Source organism: Mustela erminea, chromosome 9 (assembly GCF_009829155.1).
Source record: "Mustela erminea isolate mMusErm1 chromosome 9, mMusErm1.Pri, whole genome shotgun sequence".
Taxonomy (NCBI): Eukaryota; Metazoa; Chordata; class Mammalia; order Carnivora; family Mustelidae; genus Mustela; species Mustela erminea.
The window spans coordinates 99,834,330-99,856,663 of record NC_045622.1 but is presented as its reverse complement, the minus strand read 5'-3'; the positions used below and the strand labels follow the sequence as shown (position 1 = coordinate 99,856,663).

At 35.3% G+C, this 22,334-nt stretch overlaps 1 protein-coding gene and 2 pseudogenes across 1 annotated transcript; all 3 read left to right on the top strand.

Moving 5' to 3' along the window:
• Positions 1 to 4,656: 4,656 nt before the first annotated feature.
• On the top strand, positions 4,657 to 5,592 carry LOC116599921 (olfactory receptor 5W2-like). The gene has a single exon (XM_032359857.1). The coding sequence runs from the start codon at positions 4,660 to 4,662 to the stop codon at positions 5,590 to 5,592; it is 933 nt and encodes a 310-aa protein (XP_032215748.1). The 5' UTR covers positions 4,657 to 4,659.
• A 7,386-nt stretch (positions 5,593 to 12,978) lies between these two features.
• LOC116600296 lies at positions 12,979 to 13,912 on the top strand (annotated as a pseudogene).
• Positions 13,913 to 14,394: 482 nt separating this feature from the next.
• LOC116599920 lies at positions 14,395 to 21,302 on the top strand (annotated as a pseudogene).
• Positions 21,303 to 22,334: the final 1,032 nt, after the last annotated feature.

Sequence of the window (22,334 nt, the reverse complement as noted above, 5' to 3'; positions counted from 1 at the left end):
AGAGAGAACATTACCGTGGAAGCAGCAGAGGAAGAGGGAGAAGCAGGCTCCCCACTGAGCAGAGAACCTGATGAGGGGCTCCATCCCAGGACCCTGAGATCATGACCTGAGCCGAAGGCAGACACTTAATGACTGAGCAACCCAGGCACCCCAAGAATTTAGTTGTCTTATAACTGCAAGTTTGTACCCTTTGACGAACATCTCCCAATTTCCCCACCCAATTCTTGCCCTGGTAACCACCATTCTACACTCTACAGGTTTCTGTGAGCCTGGCTTTTTTGGATTAGACATGTAAGTCATATCATATGGGTGTCTCTCTTTTTCAGTCTGGCTCAGCTCACTTAACATAATGACCTGCAGTTCATTACACTAGTCAGGAAACTACTATGGGCAAGTTCTATAAGTCTTAAGAACATAATGCTATGAAAGTCCAGAATTTTACTGATTACATCTGGATTTCACTTTCAGTATCTGTGTAATGAGGTTGGCAAAGACAGCTCAGGAAACACAAAATAATATTAGAAATATATGATGGTATATTTGGATAAGTTAAATAATATATGAAAACCCCAGATCTCTGTACTTGATGCATCACCAACCTATTGGCAAATAGAAAGTTGCTTAAAGGCACATTTATAGAAAACAGAATAGAGACATTTTATAGGGCAGAATAATGGCAACATAGGATTTAGCTCTGAATCCCAATGAAGAAGTCCAAATGAGTCAGTGACCCAACAAAGGTAACCAAGATACAAGAAGGTGGACCATTGCATTAATATCTGTACAGGAGGGATTTGGGTAGACACCAAATTCACACTTCAGTATCTCTCAGTTCTCAAAGTGGTGCCACAAATAATAGCACACAAAACTTCTTTTTAAATAAACAGAAGTTGACTTTAAGAGCATTGTTACCTTTCTTTTTAATAAAAGTTCATCCCATGGTGTGCTTGGGTGCTTCAATCAGTTAAGCATCTGACTTTGGCTTAGGTCATGACCCCAGGGCCCTGATATGGAGCCCCATGTGGGGAATCCCAGTTCAACAGAGAGTCTGCTTGCCCTGCTCCTTCTGCCCCTCCCCCACTCATGCTCTCTCTTTGTTAAATAAATAAATAAAATCTTAAAAAAAATAAACAGAAGTTCATCCTTATACATGTGAACTATAGAAGTAGAAAGGTGGTTCATTTCTCCCCTTTGTTGAACATCTACTAACAACAGGAAAATATTCAATACCACACATTTACTGAGTCATCCCTCATGCATATCCTTTACTATGGATCGTAGGAGTGTAGAAAGACACGAATATACATAGGTAAGACAAATAATTTGGTAAAGAATGTACTAGATATAGATGTTTTACAGTGGAAAGAGAGTGGTATATACTTCTGAAAGCAGAAAATTAGTCTCCCAGGTGAAAAATCTGCTCTCTGTAACAGGAAGTGGCATCCTTATGACCAGAGAGAGGAAATTTAGGGCCAGAAGCCTGTGTAAATAAAAACCTTATTAATTCTTCAATAATTTATTGCCCCAAGGACAAACCTCTTTGTCTTGTCAGTTCTTCACAAATCCATCATTTCCTGTCTAAAAGGTATAAAAGCTGACTGATTTGGTCACTTCTTTGAGTCTCATATTTTTTTATGGGCTCACATCTGTATGAAATGAAATTTTTCTCCTATTAATCTGTCTTATGTCCATGTAATTATGAGGCTGCTGAAAGAACCTATAAGAAGGGAAAAGTTTTGCACCTCTATACAGTGAAAAAAAAAACATTGAAATGGTTGATGTACTTGAGAGAAAGGGAACAAACAATGACTAATGAAAAAGCAGTATGTCAGATTATCATACTTCTCAATGGGAGGTAAAGGGGATGTTTCAGAAATGGAAGAAACAGAGTGAACAATGAGAAGGCAATAAGATGATGATGTAGAACATCTATTTGAATTTAATTAGACATCTGGTTTCACTGGAAGAGTGTGTAGATTCATGGCCATGAGCATAGCCTTAGGATAAATTCTCATAAATTGCTGACATTGATCAGTTTGGTATGGGCGGAGTGAAGAATTGAAAGGTTAGCATTTAATGCAACAGTCATGGGGGAAAATATAGAAGCAGAAGTCTAATTAATCACATTCCCATAACCCAGAGGAGTGAAGGCAGGGTCTTTAGAGATCAAAGTCCCAACAGTCACCAGGTAGAAATAAAATGCTGTTTACTGTCCCTGTGCCAGAAATAAGAACAGAAAGGTGATCATTTCAGGTAAGTTTCTAAACAACTAAATTAAAAAAATATATAAGTCGAAGACACTTTCCTTTTTGGTGGGGAGGCAAAAATGAGGAATCCAATATTAAGAAATTTATAAATGATTCATTTTATACCTGCTTAACTAAGTTAAATAAATTATGCAACCCATCATCCAAACAATCATATTTCTTTATTAGACCTGTGTGGATTTGACCTCATTTGTCATTTGTATAAGTGATGAAGTTCTAGAACCTAGATGAGTTTCAGTGGCTGAAGTCTGGAACCGATGACCAAGAAAGAATTCTTGAGACATCTTTGGTGCAAAATGGTAGTTTATTAAAGCACGGGGACAGGACACGTGGGCAGGAAGAACTTCTTCCCCGGGTTTTGAGGGATGGCAGGTTATGTACCCTGCGGTTGGGGGACGGTGAGGGGAAGGGAGGTTTCAACGGAGTTTTCATATGTTGAAGAGGGCCTACACCTACAAGGTGCCTGGAGGAAGCCTTGCCCTTGTGGCTTGATCAATGTCATCTTAGGTCAGCCATTAACATCAAGATAGTTAGGAGATTCTTGGTGGGGTGTTATGATCCTGCTATCATTTACCTTCCCTTCTACCTCAGCCTCCTCCAGTTTCATTTATGATGGGGAGGGAGACATTAGGGCATGAGGAACTAAGAGTTATTTGCCTCTGGAAATTTGTGCTATTGATAAGGTAACCTCCCTGTTTGTAGATCTCCAGGACATCTGTAGAGCAAGGGAGATTCCTATCTTGCAGGATTGTGATCTCTGCAAGTTAACTATCTCTTTATTGTTCATGGCAGTCAGGGGTGCCTGAGGAATGCTACACATATTACGGAGGGGACCGGGTGGAGAGGGGGGGTGCAAGGCGCCAGCTTCTGCTCTGTCCTCAGCCAGCCTCCTGCTCCCTCATCATAAGGATAGTAAAGGTTTTACTTATTTATATTTTAACCAAGGTCAGTAGGTACACCATCACTTTGTATCACTATGCAGGTGATATTGGACATGTAAACTTAAGATTGACCCTAGTTGTATAAAAAATAAAAGAGATAACACTTTACAAATAAATACCAGTCCATATAAAGCACATATTGTAGTATTTGAGTCTAGAAAAATAAAAATGAGACCACCCGATGTTATAGTTTTCATGTATCAATAGACACATATGTACAAAATGTGTATATAAACACAAGAAAGGAGACCATGTAACTAAGAAACATTGATTTTATTTCTTCCTTTTTTTTTTAAGATTTTATTTATTTATTTGAGAGATAGAAAGAGAGTGAAAGAGAGAGAGCATGAGAAGGGAGAGGGTCAGAGGGAGAAAGAGACTTCCTGTTGAGCAGAGAGTCCCTGTGGAACTCAATCCTGGGACACCAGAACTGTGATCTGAGGTGAAGGCAGCTGCTCAACTGACTGAGCCACCCAAGGCATCCCTCTTCTTCCTTTTTTTAAAATTTTAATGGAAAAGACAACTTAAATCCCAAAGATATGCAAATTTATACCTGTTAGTTTGTTGTTTCCCTTCTTTTTATGGCCTCTCTTTGTCTTTCAAGGTTTGTCCTATAGCAAAGGTCAACAATACAAATGGATTCTAAATGCTGTGGCACATCCGTGAACCTGAGTGATAGAATATTGTACAAAACATGCTGAGGGGCTCCTGGGGGGCTGTGTCAGTTAAGCATCTGCCTTCAGCGCCGGTCATGATCCCTTGGTCCTAAGATCGAACCCCACATGGGGCTGTCTACTCAGTGGAGAGTCTGCTTCTCTCTCTTACTCTCCCTTTCAGCACACTCTCTCTCTCTCTCACATAAATAATCTCTAGAAATTGTTCATATTTCGGTAAACACTAAAGTCAGCATACACCAAACACCATAACGTAATAATTTTCATTTGTTTCTTTCTCCCTTCCTCCCTCCCTTCCTTCCTTCCTTCCTCTCTCTCTTTCTTTCTTTCCTTCTCTCTTTCTCTTTCTTAACCCCTCCTTCCCCCTTTTTTCTTTTTTTTTTTGCCTAACACATATCGTTCAGTATCTTCTGACATTTTTTCAACAATTCTGTAGTTTTCTTCATATTATTTTAGTGAACTTTCAGTTTATTCAGATCTTCTACTTGACGCTGGACGACAGAAGCCAAGACAAGTAATACGTCTCAGGAGTGACATATGTAGTTAGAATCCATCGTTATTAACTTTCTATCCCAGACATTTTTTTTTAGATTTTTCATAACACCACAATGTTTCTTTAAAAGTGACACTCATCGGGTTCTTTCCTGAGGGTAAAGAAGGTAATATAAGGCCATGTTTCGTCTTAGAGATAGTGTTTTGGGTATCCAGTAGAGTCAAATCCTGATCTATCACTTGTCTGATCATTTATGAAACAGTTTAGAACAAGCACAAAGAAGAATGGACAAAGGAAATTGTTCTTCCGTGACTGGATTCATTTTCTTAGGAATTACCAATAACCCTGGGATGAAAGTGACTCTTTTCACCACCATTTTGGTTATTTACCTCATTAATCTCCTGGCAAATCTTGGAATGATTATTCTAATTAGAATGGATTCCCAGCTGAACACACCCATGTACTTTTTTCTAAGCCATCTCTCCTTCTGTGACCTCTGTTATTCTACAGCAATTGGGCCCAAGATGCTGGTAGATTTATTCGCCCAAAACAAATCAATTCCCATCATGGGCTGTGCTCTGCAATTCTTGATCTTCTGTACTTTCGCAGATTCTGAGTGTCTGCTGTTGGCAGTGATGGCCTTTGATCGGTACAAGGCCATTAGCAACCCCTTGCTCTACACAGTCAGCATGTCCAACAGACTGTGCTCCCTGCTCATGGCTGCGGTTTACATGCTGGGAACAGCAGATGCCTTGTTACACACGACTTTAACATTCCGCTTATGTTTCTGTGGATCGAATGAGATTAATCATTTCTTCTGTGATGTGCCTCCTCTCCTATTGCTGTCTTGCTCAGATACACAGGTCAATGAGTTAGCGATATTCACCGTTTTTGGATTCATTGAACTGAGTACCATTTCAGGAGTGCTTGTCTCTTATTGTTATATAATCTTATCAGTCTTGAAGATCCACTCTGCTGAGGGGAGGTTCAAAGCTTTCTCCACCTGCACCTCCCACTTAACTGCTGTTGCAGTTTTCCAGGGAACCATGCTCTTTATGTATTTCCGGCCGAGTTCTTCCTACTCCCTTGATCAAGACAAAATTACTTCATTGTTCTACACCCTTGTGATTCCCATGTTAAACCCACTGATTTATAGCCTGCGGAATAAGGACGTGAAAGGGGCCCTAGAAAAACTGAAAAATAAAATATGGCTTTAAGTATTTATATTCCACATGAGCACATACGCTTGCACACAGAAAGTGATTATTATTTTCATAAAATTACTTAATATGATCTATGAAAAATATAATTTCCTCAAATACTTAAATAAGTATCTGTACTAAAATTCAACCATAAGAAAAAGCTACAGTCCCTCTAATCTGTTACATTTCACTATGTTCCTTAATTTATTTATGAAACTATTTCTTTGTGCAAAACATCCCAGCCATATATTTTGCCAAATATTTACTTGCTTATTTTTCATTTAAGCATTATTGCAAGTATACTTGGATTTATTATTGAGTACTCATTAAGTACTTTTTGTTCATTTAGGTACATTGCATTTCATGATAAATCCAGGGGTTTCCAAACTAATAAATCTTATAATCTAGAAGAATAAACAAACATTAACTAAGCACTCAAATAGTTCATAATAAGCCTTAAAACTTTCATGAAGTAAAAACTAGGGGTTAACAATCTAGAAAAATGAAAAACTTCAAGAAGAAATGAAAAAATCTAGAAAAAAAGTTAAAAGCTAGTGTGCAAAGAAAGGCTTACCTAGATGAAGATATAGTCCCAGATATTAAAAAAAAAAAAAAAAAAAGGTAAGATGGGAAAAGTAAAAGATTCTAGGCCGAGGGTCTGAAAGTTGCAGAGGTCTTGAGGTGAGCAGTTCTGTCCCTTAGAAATTATAAAAAACAATGCAAAGTGCCTGGGTCAATTATATCATTGTGCTGAGATTATTAAGAATTCTTGCATCACTTTGTCAAAGAAGGTTTCCTTCCCATCTTTCCCTCTTCTCAGCTTTGATTAAATGTCCCATTTTATATTCACAGATAACCATCTTCTTTAAGTATTGTTTCAATATTGCTTGGTTTATTAAATCACTGCCTCCAAAATAAGATGGTAAGCCTTCTTTGTTCAAGGACTGAACATCCCATCCCTGTTATCCCTGTACTCAATCCATCCCTGCATTGTGCCAAAGACAAGAAATGGCAAAACAATTAACTGAAGGTATGGTATGTGGCTTTAATAATTTTATAATTCTTCAGAAAGTACATAAAATCGTTGTGGTTAATAAAGTAATGGATCTCTACAAAGTTACAGATTAATTATGCCAGAAGTAAAGAGCACTTTTCCATGCACATGCTTGGTATCTGTCGATTTCATCTGTCTATGCTCTACTTTCTGATGGTTAAAGTACTAAATTAGCTTTCTGTGACATCATGAGAATGGCATATACTTGAAGGATCATATAAGATGCAAGGGCACTCTTAATTATCAGTTAAAATTATAGAAATTAAAAGCTAATGAATGTAGGGGTGCCTGGGTTTCTCAGTTGTTTGGACAAGGTCATGTTTGGCTCAGGTCATGATCTCATGGGTTGTAAGAAAGAACCCCTTTTGGGTTCTGTACACAGTGGGGGAGTCTGCTTGAAGATTTTCTTCCTATAACCCTGCCTCCACTCATGGGCACTCTCTCTCTTCACATAAATAAATATTTTTCTAAAAAGCCATTGAATGTCTTAAATTTTCTAGTTAACTATTTTGAAATACATTTCTATGGAAACATTTTAGAAAAGACAAACCGAAGAAGGTTCTTTAATTTTCAAAGGGGCATTTGTGGGACCTTTTCCTGTCATACCGTATCTTGTTGGAACAACAACAACAAAAATCTACAGAACATTTTTTTTTTTAAATACAAGGCTTTAAGTGTTTCCACCTGAACCATATGTTCTCAATTAATACATACTCTTTTTGAAATTGTAACTTAGGAGCAGCAGCTTAGTAGAAAATACTGTTTGAAATACATTGTTCATAAAAAATTGGGTGAAGAAGATTGCTGGTATTCAGGAAATGTAAATATGTTATCTACTTAACCCATCACTCTCTCTGCCAACAATTATACATTAACAACATCTAAAACCTGATTTGATCTACATATTGATCGTTTTATCAAATCTAGTAGGTTTGAACTAGAAGAAATAAAATTTTAGAATTGACTAATTTATTAATTGTGGGCTTCCTTTGCCTGGATTTTGAGAGGTTTCATAACACATTATAGGGGACAATTTTTAGGGGATTTGTAACTCAGATGGAAACTTGTAGATAGTCTGCAATGTCTCTTTTATCTTGTTACTTTTACCTAGATAGGGAACATCGTATCAAAATGTTTTGATGTATTTCAGCCTATGTCAATCCTCATCATTCCCTTCCCTCTGTAATCTCTGTATCACATCCTTCTAGCATATACCCAATGACAGATAGTAAATATTATTGTCTACATGAGACTTTTAGGAGTAAAGAGGAGGTCTTTGAAGTGATGATACAAGAGGCCTCGAATTCCCCTCCTCCCATGGATACCCCAAATTAACAGCTACAGATAGTACAATTCCCTCTAAAAGAAATCAAGAAAATATCTCAGTAACTATTACACATTGATCAAATGAGAAAATACCCACATTAAATCAGACAAAAAGCTAAGACACAACTTTGCCATAAACCCCACCCTTGACACAGGGGCATACAGTTGGGAGAGATCCCCTGGTTTATAGTTTATGGCCCAAATCTAGTCTCCCAACACTTAATAGTCCCACTAAAAGGGTAGACTTCCAAATTCCCTCACTCCAAAGACCAATGGGCCTTAACATCACAACATTCATAAGACTACAGCAAATAAAATGGGAGCTGCAGCCATCATACTGGGGCTCAGAGCAGGGATAACAGAACGCCCATCTTTCTCAGTCTTTCCCCAAAGAGGGTCTATTTGTACAATTGAAAAGCCTGTGGGTCAGGCTTCTGGTTTTGCATGCTACTAGGAAGTGATTGGGAGTGATTGGGATACTCCCTATACACCAGAGAAGCCCATGGACATGCCCCCCACTCTCTTCCTCCTGCTGACCTGAAGTCACCCATATCATAAAAAAAAAAAAAAAAAAAAAAAAAAAAAAAAAAAAAAAAAGTTTGTACATGTCTGCACCCAATTTTGCAATTGCCACCTGAGGAATGTGTTCCCAGACCACCCAATTCTGAAGTCAAAAGTGTTTCCGTTCACCAATGCCAAAGAATTTTAAAATCATTTACATTATCTATGCCAACCATAATGGTATGAAACTAGAAATCAAAAAGAAGACAAAAACTGGAAAATTCACACATGTATGAAGGTTAAACAACATGTTCTTGAATAAACAGGTTAAAGAGGAAACCAAGAAAGACCTCAAAAAGTGTCCTGAGACAAAAATGGAAACACAACATATCAAAAATTAGGAAACGAAGCAAAAATTGTACTGAGTGGGAAATTATAGTAATAAATCCTAACATTAAGAAAAAAAAAACCCACAAAGATCTTAAATAAACAGCTTAACTTTACATGTCAAGGAACTGGGGAAGAAAAACAAAGTCCAACATTAGTACAAGGAAGGAACTAACAAAGATCTGAATTTAAAGAAGTGAAAGAGACATTACAAAGAAAATAAATAAGTTCATTCAAACTAAGAGCTGGTTTCCTGGAAAGATAAATAAAACAAACAAATATTTAGCTAGATTTAACAAGACAAAAAGAGAGAAAACTCAAATAAATATTATTATAACTGAAAGAACGTACACTTCAATCAATAGCACACAAATATAAAGAATCATAACAGCTTACTATGAATAATTATAATTATATATCAACAATTTGGACATCCTGGAAGAAACAAGTAAGTTTCTAGGACATAAAACTCACCAAGACTGAATCATGCAAAAATAGAAAATCTGAATAGACCAATTGCTATTAAGGAGATAAAATCAGTAATCTAAACCCTCCTCAAAAAGAAAATTCAGGACCAAGATGTCTTCATTGGTGAATTCTACCAAACACTTTAAGATGTAATAAATAGTTCTTTTCAAACTCTTCCAGAAATTAGAACAAGTAATATTTCCAAACTCATTTTATAAGGCCATAACTACCCTAAAATCAGCAACAAACAAGGACACTACAAGAAAATTAAAGGCCAATGTCCCTGATGGGCATAGAGGCAAATGTTTCCACAGTATAATCACAAGCCAAACTCAATAGTGAACAAAAAGAGTCCTAATCCATAATCAAGTGTGATTTAGTCTGGGGAGGCAAGGATGGTCCAACATTCTCAAATCTGTCAATATGTTATAGCACATTAACAAAACAAGAGATAAAAATCATATGATCATCTCAATAGATGCAGCAAACACAATTGACAAAATTCAATATCCTTTTGTGATAAAATTTTCCGTAAACCAGGTAGAGGGAAATTACCTCAACATGAACAAAGATCCCATATAACAAGACCACAGCTAACATAATACTCCACAGTGCAAAGGTGTAACTTATCCTTTCACATGAAGAACAAGAACAAGACACCCACCCTTACCACTTTTATTCAAAATAATAGTGAAAATCCTAACCACAACAATTAAGAAACAAAAGTGTCCAAATTGGAAAGGAAGAAATCCAATTGTCTCCATTTGAAGATGAGATGATATTATATATACAGGATCCTAAAGACTCCAGGAAAAAAACAGAACCAATAAAAAATCAGTAAAGTTGCTGGGTATAAAATCGACAAACAAAAAATTGCTTGCTTTTTTATATACTAACAAGGATCTGTTAGACAAATTTTTTAAAAATGCCATTAACAGTAACATGAAAAAATAAAATACTTAAGTACAAATTTAGTTAAGGAGGTGAAAACTGTACACTAAAAACTACAAGATGTTGATAAAAGAAGTGAAGAAGACACAAATGAATGGAAAGATATTCCATGCTCATACACTGAAAGAATTGTCAGTTGGAAATCAGGAAGTGTTTTGTTCTCCAGTTTTTTTCTGTTTTCTCAAGATTGCTTTGGCTTTTTAAGGTCTTCCTTTGTTTGTTCATACAAACTTTAAGGTGGTTTTTCCTATTACAGTGATAGTCATCATTGGAATTTTGATAGGAATTGCATTGAATATGTAGATCGCTTTCAGTAAGATGGCTATTTTGACAATATTTAGAGAGGACACAAAATTACACTCCAATACTTCTTAACTTTGTAAAAGTTGAAATGAATAAAAACAAACTAACTGAAAGAAAAATAGAACCAGGGTTTTCCCTAAAGCCTCCTTCATGGACAAATGCATATATGAGCTATATGAGTTGAAATAGTTTGCAAAACCTCTTTATTTCCTCTTCTCTGCCACCAATTCATCCAATCACTTAAAATAGTTACCAACTGATATTAAATTAGACATTACTTCTGCCAGTCTTGGTGCTAGGGCTGCAGGTTACACAGAACTTAGCCAAGGCCAGCTATTATTACTAAAAAGCTTATGGTATAGTAAAAGACACATATCTGAATGAAATAAAAATATTCAAGAAAAAGGGTGCTAAGTATATGGGTGTTATAATCATAAACTAATTCAAATCCTGCTGGATAACATGGTTGCAAGAATGACATCAAATGTGCTTCATGAAAACAAAGTATTAAATATAACTGTTAAGGAATGGTTCTACTTCTAAGTGGGAAAGGGGAAGAGATTGTTTTGGAAGTGAAAGAACCAGTATAGAAAGAATTAATAATAAATAATGATTAACAAATACTTATTTAATAAATGTATGAATTTAATAAATTAAAATAAATAATTGAGATAAAAACAATGAAATAAAGGGTCTATTTAAATTTCATTAGATGTCTGGAGGAAGATGCCATAGACTCAGGATAGCAACAACTCATACTGTAATATAATTTTACCTTCCTAAAGATGATCCGTGTGATGCAAGTGTGAAGAATTCAAATTCAGCCATTGCTAAAATTGTTGCAACAGTCACAGGGGAAAATACAGAACTAGAAATCTGATTAATCACATGTTTGTATACAGAAGTGTGAGGGCAAAGGCATGAGAGACTTCAGTCCCAAAGGACACTAAATAAAAACAAAATGCAGTCTGTTTGTGGTGTTCAGCTACCAGGAGCAAGCATAGAAAGACTTGCTCATCACAGGCAGGTTTCCAAGTCACCAAATTTAAAGAATAATGAATAAAAAACTTTCTATTGGAAAACTGAGGAATCAAATATTCAGAAACTATAAATGAGTATTTTTTTTTTACTTATTTCCTTTGGGTAATAATCTAAAATTATTAATCTAAAATTAGTGGCAAAATATATATTTCTTATAAAACAGGGTGTTTTGGAGTAATTTTCATTAGCGAATTTATAGTTTTTCTTATACCTAAACCAAAGTAAAGAAGAAAAACATTATTTAATCATGAGAAAGGGTATATGTAAATTTAAGATTTTTTTCTATTTTTAAACCAATAAAAATTGAGATATCACAATACAAATACCAATTTTTATAAATTCAGCCCCATATGAACACATACCATATTTATGCCCATCCAAAACAAACTGAGGCCATCACTTATATTCCAATTGTCATCTATCAACAGAAAGACAGGTGCACGCATATATGTACATATATACACAAATAGAAGCCTATATATATCAAAAATATCTATTTCTTGTAGCCATCTTTATTTTTTTAGAAAAATTGTTAATTTATTTGAGAGAGAGCAGGTGGAAGGGTAAAGGGAAAGGGGAGAGAATCTTAAGCAGAATCTCTGCTGAGTGCAAAGCCTGCTTTGGGGCTAGATTCCATCACCCTGAGATCATGACCTGAGCTGAAACCAAGATTCAAATGCCTAACCAATGGCATTACCAAGGCATACCTTCCATCTCTTATTTTTGATGAAAAACTCAGATTTAACATCCAAAGAGATGGAGTTGTGTATGTTAAGTTGTTTTTGTTTGTTTTTAGCCTTTTTCCTTTGCTGGTCAAGAGACATGACTTTTGGCACCAGACCACTCCTGAGTGTAAGAAACAATAGTGTGGCAAAGCAGTAAAAATCATCGTATTGCTCAGTCTTTTTAAATCAGAGATATGTGTACTATTTCTAAATTAAACAGAGTCTCAAACAAATCTTGATGAGGAACTCAGTAAGAGTAATCTCTTTTGTACTCAATTCGATATTTATTTTTCAGATACAAGAATGTATATTCAACCTTGTCTTTAATTTAGCTATGACTTTCATATTATATTTGATCTGCTCTGCCCTTTATTTGTGATTGACCACTGAGATAAAGCAGGGAAGGAAACACCCAAGTTATAGATCTTATAGGTGATCTCCAAATTTAGAATCAAACTCTCTCTAAATTCTATTCCAAACACTTTAACTTTGTCAACAATATGACAGTGAAATTTGTCCAGGCTATTTTCTGAAATAAATACTTTCTGACCTATAGATTATATTTTTGTGAATGTTAACAAGAATTAAAATCTTGATATACCATTCCTTCATCATTTCTGCAGCATCTTGTAAGAATTAAGAAGAATGGATGGAAAATATTGCACTTCTGTGAATGAATTCTTTCTCTTGGGAATTAGCAAGAACCCTGGAGTTAAAATGACTCTGTTTATCACATTTCTTATTGTCTATCTAATCATTCTTGTTGCAAACCTGGGGATGATTATTTTAATTAGAATGGATTCTCACCTTCACACACCCATGTATTTCTTCCTCAGCCACCTCTCCTTCAGTGACCTCTATTACTCTACATCAGTTGGACCCAGGATGCTGGTAGGTTTTATTGCCAAGAACAAGTCAATTCCCTTCCATGGCTGTGCTCTGCAATGGTTGGTGTTCTGACCTTTGTAGATTCTGAGTGTCTGCTGCTGGCAGTGATGGCCTTTGACCGGTACAAAGCCATTAGCAACCCCTTGCTCTACACGGTCAGCATGTCCAGCAGACTGTGCTCCGCTCCCTGCTTATGGCTGGGGTTTACATGGTTGGCAATTGTGGATGCTTCAGTAAATACCGTACTCACATTCCGGCTATGTTTCTGTGAATCTAATGTGATTAACCATTTCTTCTGTGATGTCCTACCTCTCCTCGTGTTGTCTTGCTCAGACATACAGGTTAATGAGTTAGTGATATTCACCATTTTTGGATTCATTGAACTGATTACTCTTTCAGGGCTGTTTGTGTCTTACTGCTATATCATCCTAGCAGTGATAAAGATCAACTCTGTGGAGGGGAGGTTCAAAGCTTTCTCCACCTCACCTCCCACTTAACTGTGATTTTCCAGGGAACTCTGCTCTTTATGTATTTCCGGCCGAGTTCTTCCTACTCTCTTGATCAGGACAAAATGACCTCATTGTTTTACACCCTTATGATTCCCATGCTAAACCCTCTGATTTATAGCCTATGGAATAAGGGTGTGAAAGATCCCCTGAAGCACCTTAAAAATAAAAAGTGGTTTTATTGAAAACTTTTATGTGTGCATCTTCCTTCCAATCTTACAGTAAAATTTATAAAAATTAAAATTGTTTTGACTAATGTGATGTGATGTGATCCAAGAAATGGGTATATTTATAAACTGTTTCAACCATACCCAAATGTATCATTCCCTAAGTACTCTCTGGTTCATTTTATGTCTTGACTTTGTATTGTTACTCTTTAATTTTAAAATTTCTAGACTTCTAGTTTGCCTAATAATTGTTTCTTCGATCTTTCATTTGTGCATGAAATGAAGTTTCTAAATGTTATTGAGAGTTTCCTCAGTACCTATTGCATCCACTCTATATTTTATAGCAAATCCAGTAGTTTTACGCTAATAAATCTTGTCATCAAATGGAAGTGGCAAATATTAATTAATCATTCAAATTATTTATAATGAAAGAAATTATTCCATAAAGTAAAAAGACTGAACACTGTAAAATAATGCACAATATTCAAATACAGTGAAGAATGTTGGAAAGTGCTTCTGGTACTGGAGATAATCTGAGATTAACAGGTAAGTAGGGATCAGTTGAGAGATACCTGTAGGTAGAGAAAGCATTCTATGCTCATGGATCAGCAACTAGGGAGTCCTCAGGGGGACGAGACCATATCATTTCTGTGGAATTTAAAGATAACCAGTGTGGTTGCATTATAGTTCTGAAGTTCACCACTCATTCACTTCCTCCACTGATTTTCCTTCCCTGCAACACTGGTTACACTTGGTTCACACATCACCTTGTCCGGGAGCATTGTTGAATCCATAACTGTTTCCTAAATCATTCCCTTCAATGTGGGGAAATAAACATGCAGAGTTTAAGGACTGTGCATTTTTGTCTGTTTACTCAAGCACCACCATAGCATCTGGGTTAAGAAAGGAAGAAAGATACTGAAAAAAGTTAATTTTTATCAAAGGTTTATTTATAGGAGGCAAAAGAAAAAAAAATCACAGGTCAAGTATGTTCCTTAAATACATTTTTGCATCATATACATAAGCACATAAAATGGTTGTGGATGCTAACATAAGGGAAAGTTAAAGACATATAAATTATTTGGAAAATAATTAAACCAAAGAGCTCTTATCCAGGTGTTTACAGCCTATTTGCAACTTACCTTGGCTCTCTGCTCTGCTTGCTGATGGTCAAATCACTGCAGTGATTTGTTGAGTAAGCAGGGACAAAGACAGGGATTTGAAGAACCATACAGGAATCAGGGACACTCTTAAAACTTTGCTACAATTACACAAACTAAAAATCATTCAATGTCTAAGGCTACCTAAGTGCCATTGTTAAAGCCTTTGGTGAAAACCTTTCAGATTGCCAGTAAAGCCCACCTAGGACAATGAGAGTCCTTCTGTTGCCAATGGTATTTTTTTCTGGGATTCTGAGGCATGGTAAGGGGAGGTATAAAGATAAAGCAAACAAACAAACAAACAAACAAAAACCAGAAGATGCTATTTTTCAGTTACAATTGCAAGATGCCATCGACTAGCACACTCCTCTCCTGTGGACCATGGCAATGTATTCAATCTGCATCTTGGTTCCTATAAGCAAATCTAAGTCTAATGTGTGAATTAGAGAAATAAATTTTATATTTATTAAATGACATATTTTAATTTCAATAAAAGAGTGGCTAAAAAGGAATTTGACTGATTTGTAAAATCTATGAGAACCCTATGCCTAAATTTGTAATAGCAGAGGATGAATAATCATTTAACATAAACTTTAGGGAATTAATGATTGAAGTAAGAGCTTGGGCTAATGACCTGCAGGAAATTTATATCTTTGTTTTACATAGAAAGTCAGGGAGTTGTAGTATCAAAGTATTTTAATCTGATTCATATTATCTAATCCAATCCTAACCATTTCTTAGAATTTCTTTATCCATAATTCATATGCTTCTCATAGTTTACCCAAATGGTGGCAACTATAGGTCAAGTAAGACATTATCAATGCCTGTATGTAATGAGTCAATATTATAGGTCTGTTTCTTCTTAAGACTTTCTTATTCTGACCAAGCACTGGCATCCCTAAACATTAATGTTACAGTGACAAACGATTAGGAAATATGTACAATGATACAAGCAATGAGCTACTTACAGTGGAAAAGCTGGTTAGGAGAACTTGTTAAATCAAAACAGCAATAATTCTCACAAATTGATTATTGTGTAGCTCTTTCTTAAGAGGAAGCAACTTTTGTTTGAACTGTGCAAACATGCTCTGTACTGGAAAAACAATGACAGCAAAATTGGGTCTGAATCTCTAGGGTCAAGCCACAGTAATTGTGACCTTCAATAAATCATTTTTCTTCTTTGGGCCTCAGTTTCCATTCTATCAAAAAAGGGTTTTAAACAGAATAATCCTTATTGTGCATTCCAGATACCACACTCAGTACCCATACTGATATGATTCTATAAATGGATAATGCATAAAGTCACTTCTATCTTTGGGGAGATTTAAAATATAGCAGATGGGTGGGACTACATTACAATGCTGGGCCAATTTTTACGTGAACTATAATTGGCAAGGATGACAGACAGATAGCTCTAATTGCAAGATCCCTCATACCATAAAGTGGACCCATTCGACTAACTTTCAGATCTTCATTTTGACTTTAAGAGACTTTTATGAGATGATATAGTGAATATCCAACTTTCTTAGTCAAGTTTACAGAATAGCTAAAATTAAAATGGCAGACAATATTATGTGAAATGCACGCAGGATTCACTCATTGATAATGGGATAGTGGAAGCATAAGTTGGCATACTGCTTTGGGAAATTGTGTGGTAAAATTAGATAAAACTAAATTTTACACACACACACACACACACACACACACACACACTCTTCCTATTCTTGGTTTTATACCGAAGATAAATAAATGTATATCTCTACTAGAAGACATATGCAAGAATGTTCACATCAATGTTATTGGAAATAAAAAAAGAGAAGATAACTGCCTATCCACGTTAAAGTAAACATATCAATTGGATACTATATCTGTATAGAAGTATACCATACAACAGTGAGAATGAACGTACTGGGTTACACAGTCATGTTGTTGAGTAACACAGTACATGAAGCAGGAATCTACTTATGCATGGCTCAAAAAATATGAAACTAATGTGTTGTGATAAAAGGTAAGAAAGTAAACACTCCTTGTGGATAAGAAACTAGTAACTTAGGAAGTAGCATGTGGAAGACTTTGGTCATTCTGGTCATGTTTTGTTTCTTGGTCAGTGTCCTGACTACAGGTTTTTTATTTTGTTTTGTCTTCATTTATCCAATAGTATACTAATTATTTAAGTATTTTCTATACATGTTTTAGACATCAAAGAGTTTTCCAAAAGCAGAGTCCCTTCACCATTAGATTGTAGGAGACTTCAGAATTTTATTATTATAAACTTTTATCCCCATTAAGGTCACATAGACAATAAAATTCAAAATATATTTTATAAGATCCATGGCATAAATTTCATAGACTATTTCAATGAACAACTATGACTTTTCTTACTAAAAATTGCTGTATTTTTAATAGAACAAGTATGTCTTATTTAACCTATAACCTCTAATATTGTTTTCAGCAATAAGGAGACTTAGGACACCTAGTGTTCCTTGGTATCATTGTCATTCACTGAACTTATTCCCAAAGGCTCATCACTCAACTGCGCAACTACTTTCTGAGGGAGGGATATTTGAAGTAGTTACCTACATTGATTGCAATGGCACCAGGGAAGCCATTTAGATACAGTTTCTTTTCTCACTTGCTTGTCTCTGGTGTCTTATTGCAATGAAGTCATTTTCTTTCATTATTTAAGAAACTCATCTTCAATTAAAAATAAATCCTTTGAGATGTTAATTATTCAATTTTTAATAATTATATAATTACTAAGGTTCAGATTTTAATGGAAAAGTTTAACAGGAGGTTAGATTAGATGGTCTATGGGGCAGTAAAGTTTAGGGAGGTAAATTTAAATTCTATCTAAATAGAGCATAACCTAAAGAGGTTTGTTATCCCTAGAGACAGAGAACCACTTGATGTGAAAATGAGTTTGGAAAGGAATCATATGAAGTGACCAAGGATACATCTCATTGCTTTAGTATGAAGCAGAGAAGTAAATAATGGTAATAAAGTTCTAGGGCACCACAAATGCTTTGGTGTCTTCAGTTGAATGGATGGCAAATTACTACAATTATGTAGTTTGAGCTTAGCCTCCTAAGGCAGTAGATTCAACATGTTTGTATAGTAATAAATGAAAAGGCTGTTGAAATGTATCACTAAAAGCCATTTCCCCAACATTAAGAATACTTTATTTTAGTGATTTTAACCTATGATGTGGTCTAGATTTATAGGAACCATGAAAAAACAGAAGGCCCCTGTCTAGTCCCCAGGGAAGACTCAGATGAAAAAATTACCAGGGATATTTGTTCCCATACACTGGTTCTCCTTGTAACATCTTAAGTTATCTTTTGAATACACAGATATGGCATTTACTTGATTCATTTGAAGGAAATCAATTAATTGAAGTAGGACAACACATAGAGCAGAAGACATTAAATATATTACTGTATACTGCAGTCAACAGTGGGCTTTAATGACACATAGATGTGTGCTTATTATTGAAGGAAAGGAACTTCCTTCCACCCGTCAAATCTTCCCACTTAATTAAGAGTGAAATTGACATGGCAGATTAATAGGAGTTAAAAACAACAACAACAACAACAACAACAACAACAAAATTTTATTATATGCTCAATATGGCCCAGTAATGAAATTGAGATCTAAAGAAATGACTAAGGCAGGCAGACTTTATAGTATTTATACAAGAGAACAATAAATCTGTAAGGATTTGGCAGACAATATATACAATGGAGTATTATGCCTCCATCAGAAAGAATGAATACCCAATTTTTGTATCAACATGGATGGGACTGGAGGAGATAATGCTGAGTGAAATAAGTCAAGCAGAGAGAGTCAATTTTCATATGATTTCATTTATTTGTGGTTTCACTTACTTGTGGAACACAAGGAATAACACAGAGGACATTAGGAGAAGGAAAGAATAAGTAACTTTGGTGAAATCGGAGGGGGAGGCAAAGCATGAGAGACTGTGGACTCTGAGAAACAAACTGAGGGTTTTGGAGGGGAAGGAGGTGGGGGGTTAGATGAGCCTGGTTGTGGGTATTATGGAGTGCATGTATTGCATGGAGCACTGGGTATGGTGTATAAACAATGAATTTTGGAACACTGAAAAAAATGTAAATTAAAAAAAGATTTGGCAGGACAAAGAAAACTGAACTTTGCAAGCTTCAATAAAGTAAGAAATTCTAGAAAGGATTTGGTCTATGGTAGTAAATTAGTAAGATATAACGAGGCTGTTTATGCAGCCTTCTAGGCTCTGAATTTGTTATAACTGGTGATAAGGATTTGTTTGCACCTCCTGATACACGGAGGGCACCTTTTGCATGGGAAATTTAGTTCCTGTTTTCAGGGGACAGAGGAGAGTCAGAATATCCTCCTTGCACAGACTGTCTCTTAAATAACTAATCAATATGCCATAGTGGCATATTTGGGGTGGCCAGCCATGACCCTTATGTTAGCATCCTGCAGTGATTCACATGTTGGAAAGTATCACACAGAACATGGCTCCTACAGTCTGTACCCACCAACATTGCCACATTGCCCAACTTTAGGGCCATCTACAATATTTTTTTTAATATAGTTGACACAATAGTACATTAGTTTCAGGTGTACAACCTGGTGATTCAACAAGTCCATATTTTAATGCTATGTTCACCATAAGGGTAGCTACCATCTGTCACCATACAATGCCACTGTGGTACCATTGACTATATTCCTTATGCTGTACCTCTCATCCCTGTGACTTACTCCATAACGGGAAGTCTGTATTTCTTACTTTCCTGTATTTGCCCTCCTCTACTCTGGCAGCCATCAGGTAAATGTGGAATCTAAAAGAAAAACAAAGCAAACAAACGAAAAGCAGAATCAGACCTCTAAATACAGAGAATAAACTGATTGTTATGTTACTTACTTTTTATGTACTCTCTGGATTTGTGTAATATAACAACTCATTGAACAACAGTAATAATGAAGTGTTCAGCTAAGGTAAAACTATATGTTGGCTAATTGAACATATAAATAAATAAGCAAATAAATAAATAAATACATGATTTATAGAGTCTTCCAAAAATGGAGAATTGCTGAAAAGAGATAGTTTTCATAAGTAACTGATATGTTTCCTCTTTAATTTTAAACTGTTAATTTCTACTATATATAAAGAAGTGTATTTCTTAAAGAAAAAATTTATCCAAAATAAATTTAAAGTAAATTAAAATGAATAAATAAGTAAATAAATGCGATGCTTGGTCAGTTTTCTGAGGTTAAAAAAGACAATTTACAGAAATAAATCATGTTCTATCTTAGAGATAATACTTTTTGGATATATATGGAAAGGTCAAATTCTGAACTATCATTTTCTTAATTATTTTTGTTAGAGTTTACAACAAGAATAAAGAAGATGGACAGGGAAATTATTTCTCTTGGGAATTACCAATAACTGGACCACAAAGGGAACACTTGTACCATGTTTCTAGGCACTTATTAATTTCCTGGCTGATCTTGGAATGTTCATTACAATTACAATAGATTACACACCAATACTTTATCCTCAGCCACTTCTCCTTCTGGGATCTCTGCTATAGCACACAATTGGACCCAAGATGCAGCTGGTTTTCATTTGCCAACATCAAATCAATTTCCATCACTGGCTGTGCTCTGCAATTCTTCACCTTCTGTACCTGCAGATTCTAAGTGTCTACTGCTGTGGTGATGGTCTTTGACTGGTACAAAGTCATTGGCCGCACCTTGTGCTCCCTGCTCATGGCCCGGATTTACATGGTAGGAATGTCAGATGCTTTGATACCCCTGACATTAACATCCCACTTATGTTTCCATATGTCATGTGATTCATCTTTTCTTCTGTGATATCTCTCATCTCTTATTGTTGTCTTGCATAGATATACAGGTCAAGAATTTCATTATTTTTTTACATTTTTGTCTTCATTGAACTGAGCACCATTTTAGGCATTCTTGACTCTATCTTGTCAGTCTTGAAGATCCACTCTGCTGAGAGAAGATTCAAAGCTTCTCCACCTACACCTCCCACCTACGAGTTGTGGCAATCTTCTGGGGAGCTATGCTTTTTATATATTTCTGACCAAATTCTTCCTTCTCCTTAGATTAAGACAAAATGAACTCTGTTTTATACTCCTGTGAGTCCTGTGTTAAATTCTTTGATTCACAGCCTATGGAACAAGAATGTGAAAGAGATGATGGAAAAACTGAAAAATAAAATCTGATTTTAAGTAAGTAGTTATGTAGTATAAAATATATATTTGTATACATATACACATAAACATACTCTTCTGATTTCATATATTGTATTATTTCACTATATTATGCTATGCTATTAAGTTGTCATAAATAAATTAATTACAGAAAAATAAAAATAATAAAAAAATACAGAAGTATTTTACTATGTCACTATGATACCAATATTTAGAGTTTCCTAAATATGGTATATTTTACTGTACATCTCTATTTAAAATAATTCTCACTTAATATTTGGAACACTTTTCTGTCATCATCTTAGTGTGCTAATTTTGCATTTATTGTTTATTTTATGCATTATTTTAATTATTATAAGAACTATAAGTGTTTATTACATTGTTTATATTCCAGTGAATTCAATAATGTAATATAAATAAATAAAATTAATTAAAAATAAAGAAAATTAATTAAATAAAATTAAATAGTCTTGCAAATATCATGATAACCTCTAAATCTCCCTGAAGTGAAAAGGTAAGAAACTCTAAGATCAAACAAAATGCCTACCTGTAGAGTGTGGAGAAGAAACGATTCCTTGAAATTCTGTTTCAGATCTAAATGGTGAAGAGGGTACAGTGGGGGTGGGGAGAAAAAAAGGAATCCAGATAAAGAGGCTGGAATTACAGATCCTGAGGTGGATAGGACAATGTCTTCCTAGAGGTGATGTAATTGTAAGGAAACAAAATTTTCCCTTTCTTCCCTTCCTGGTTCTTGGCTGATCTAATAATTAAATTGATATAAGATAGATTAACAGGAGAAAAAAAATCAACTTTGTGTGTGCAGGATCTCATAAAAATAAAAATATAAAAATAAGATGTGGCCAAATAAGGTATCTGTTACAATTTTTAGAAAAAGAAACAATACATTTGTGAAGAATTGACATGACAAAGAAGTTTGGTTTCCATGTAGTACATAAGTAAAGAAGTAACAGAGTTTGTCTATGAAGACTTCTCAGCCATCAGTTCCCTCTCTGGTGACGAGGAAGTCTCTCTCCTGGTGCAAAG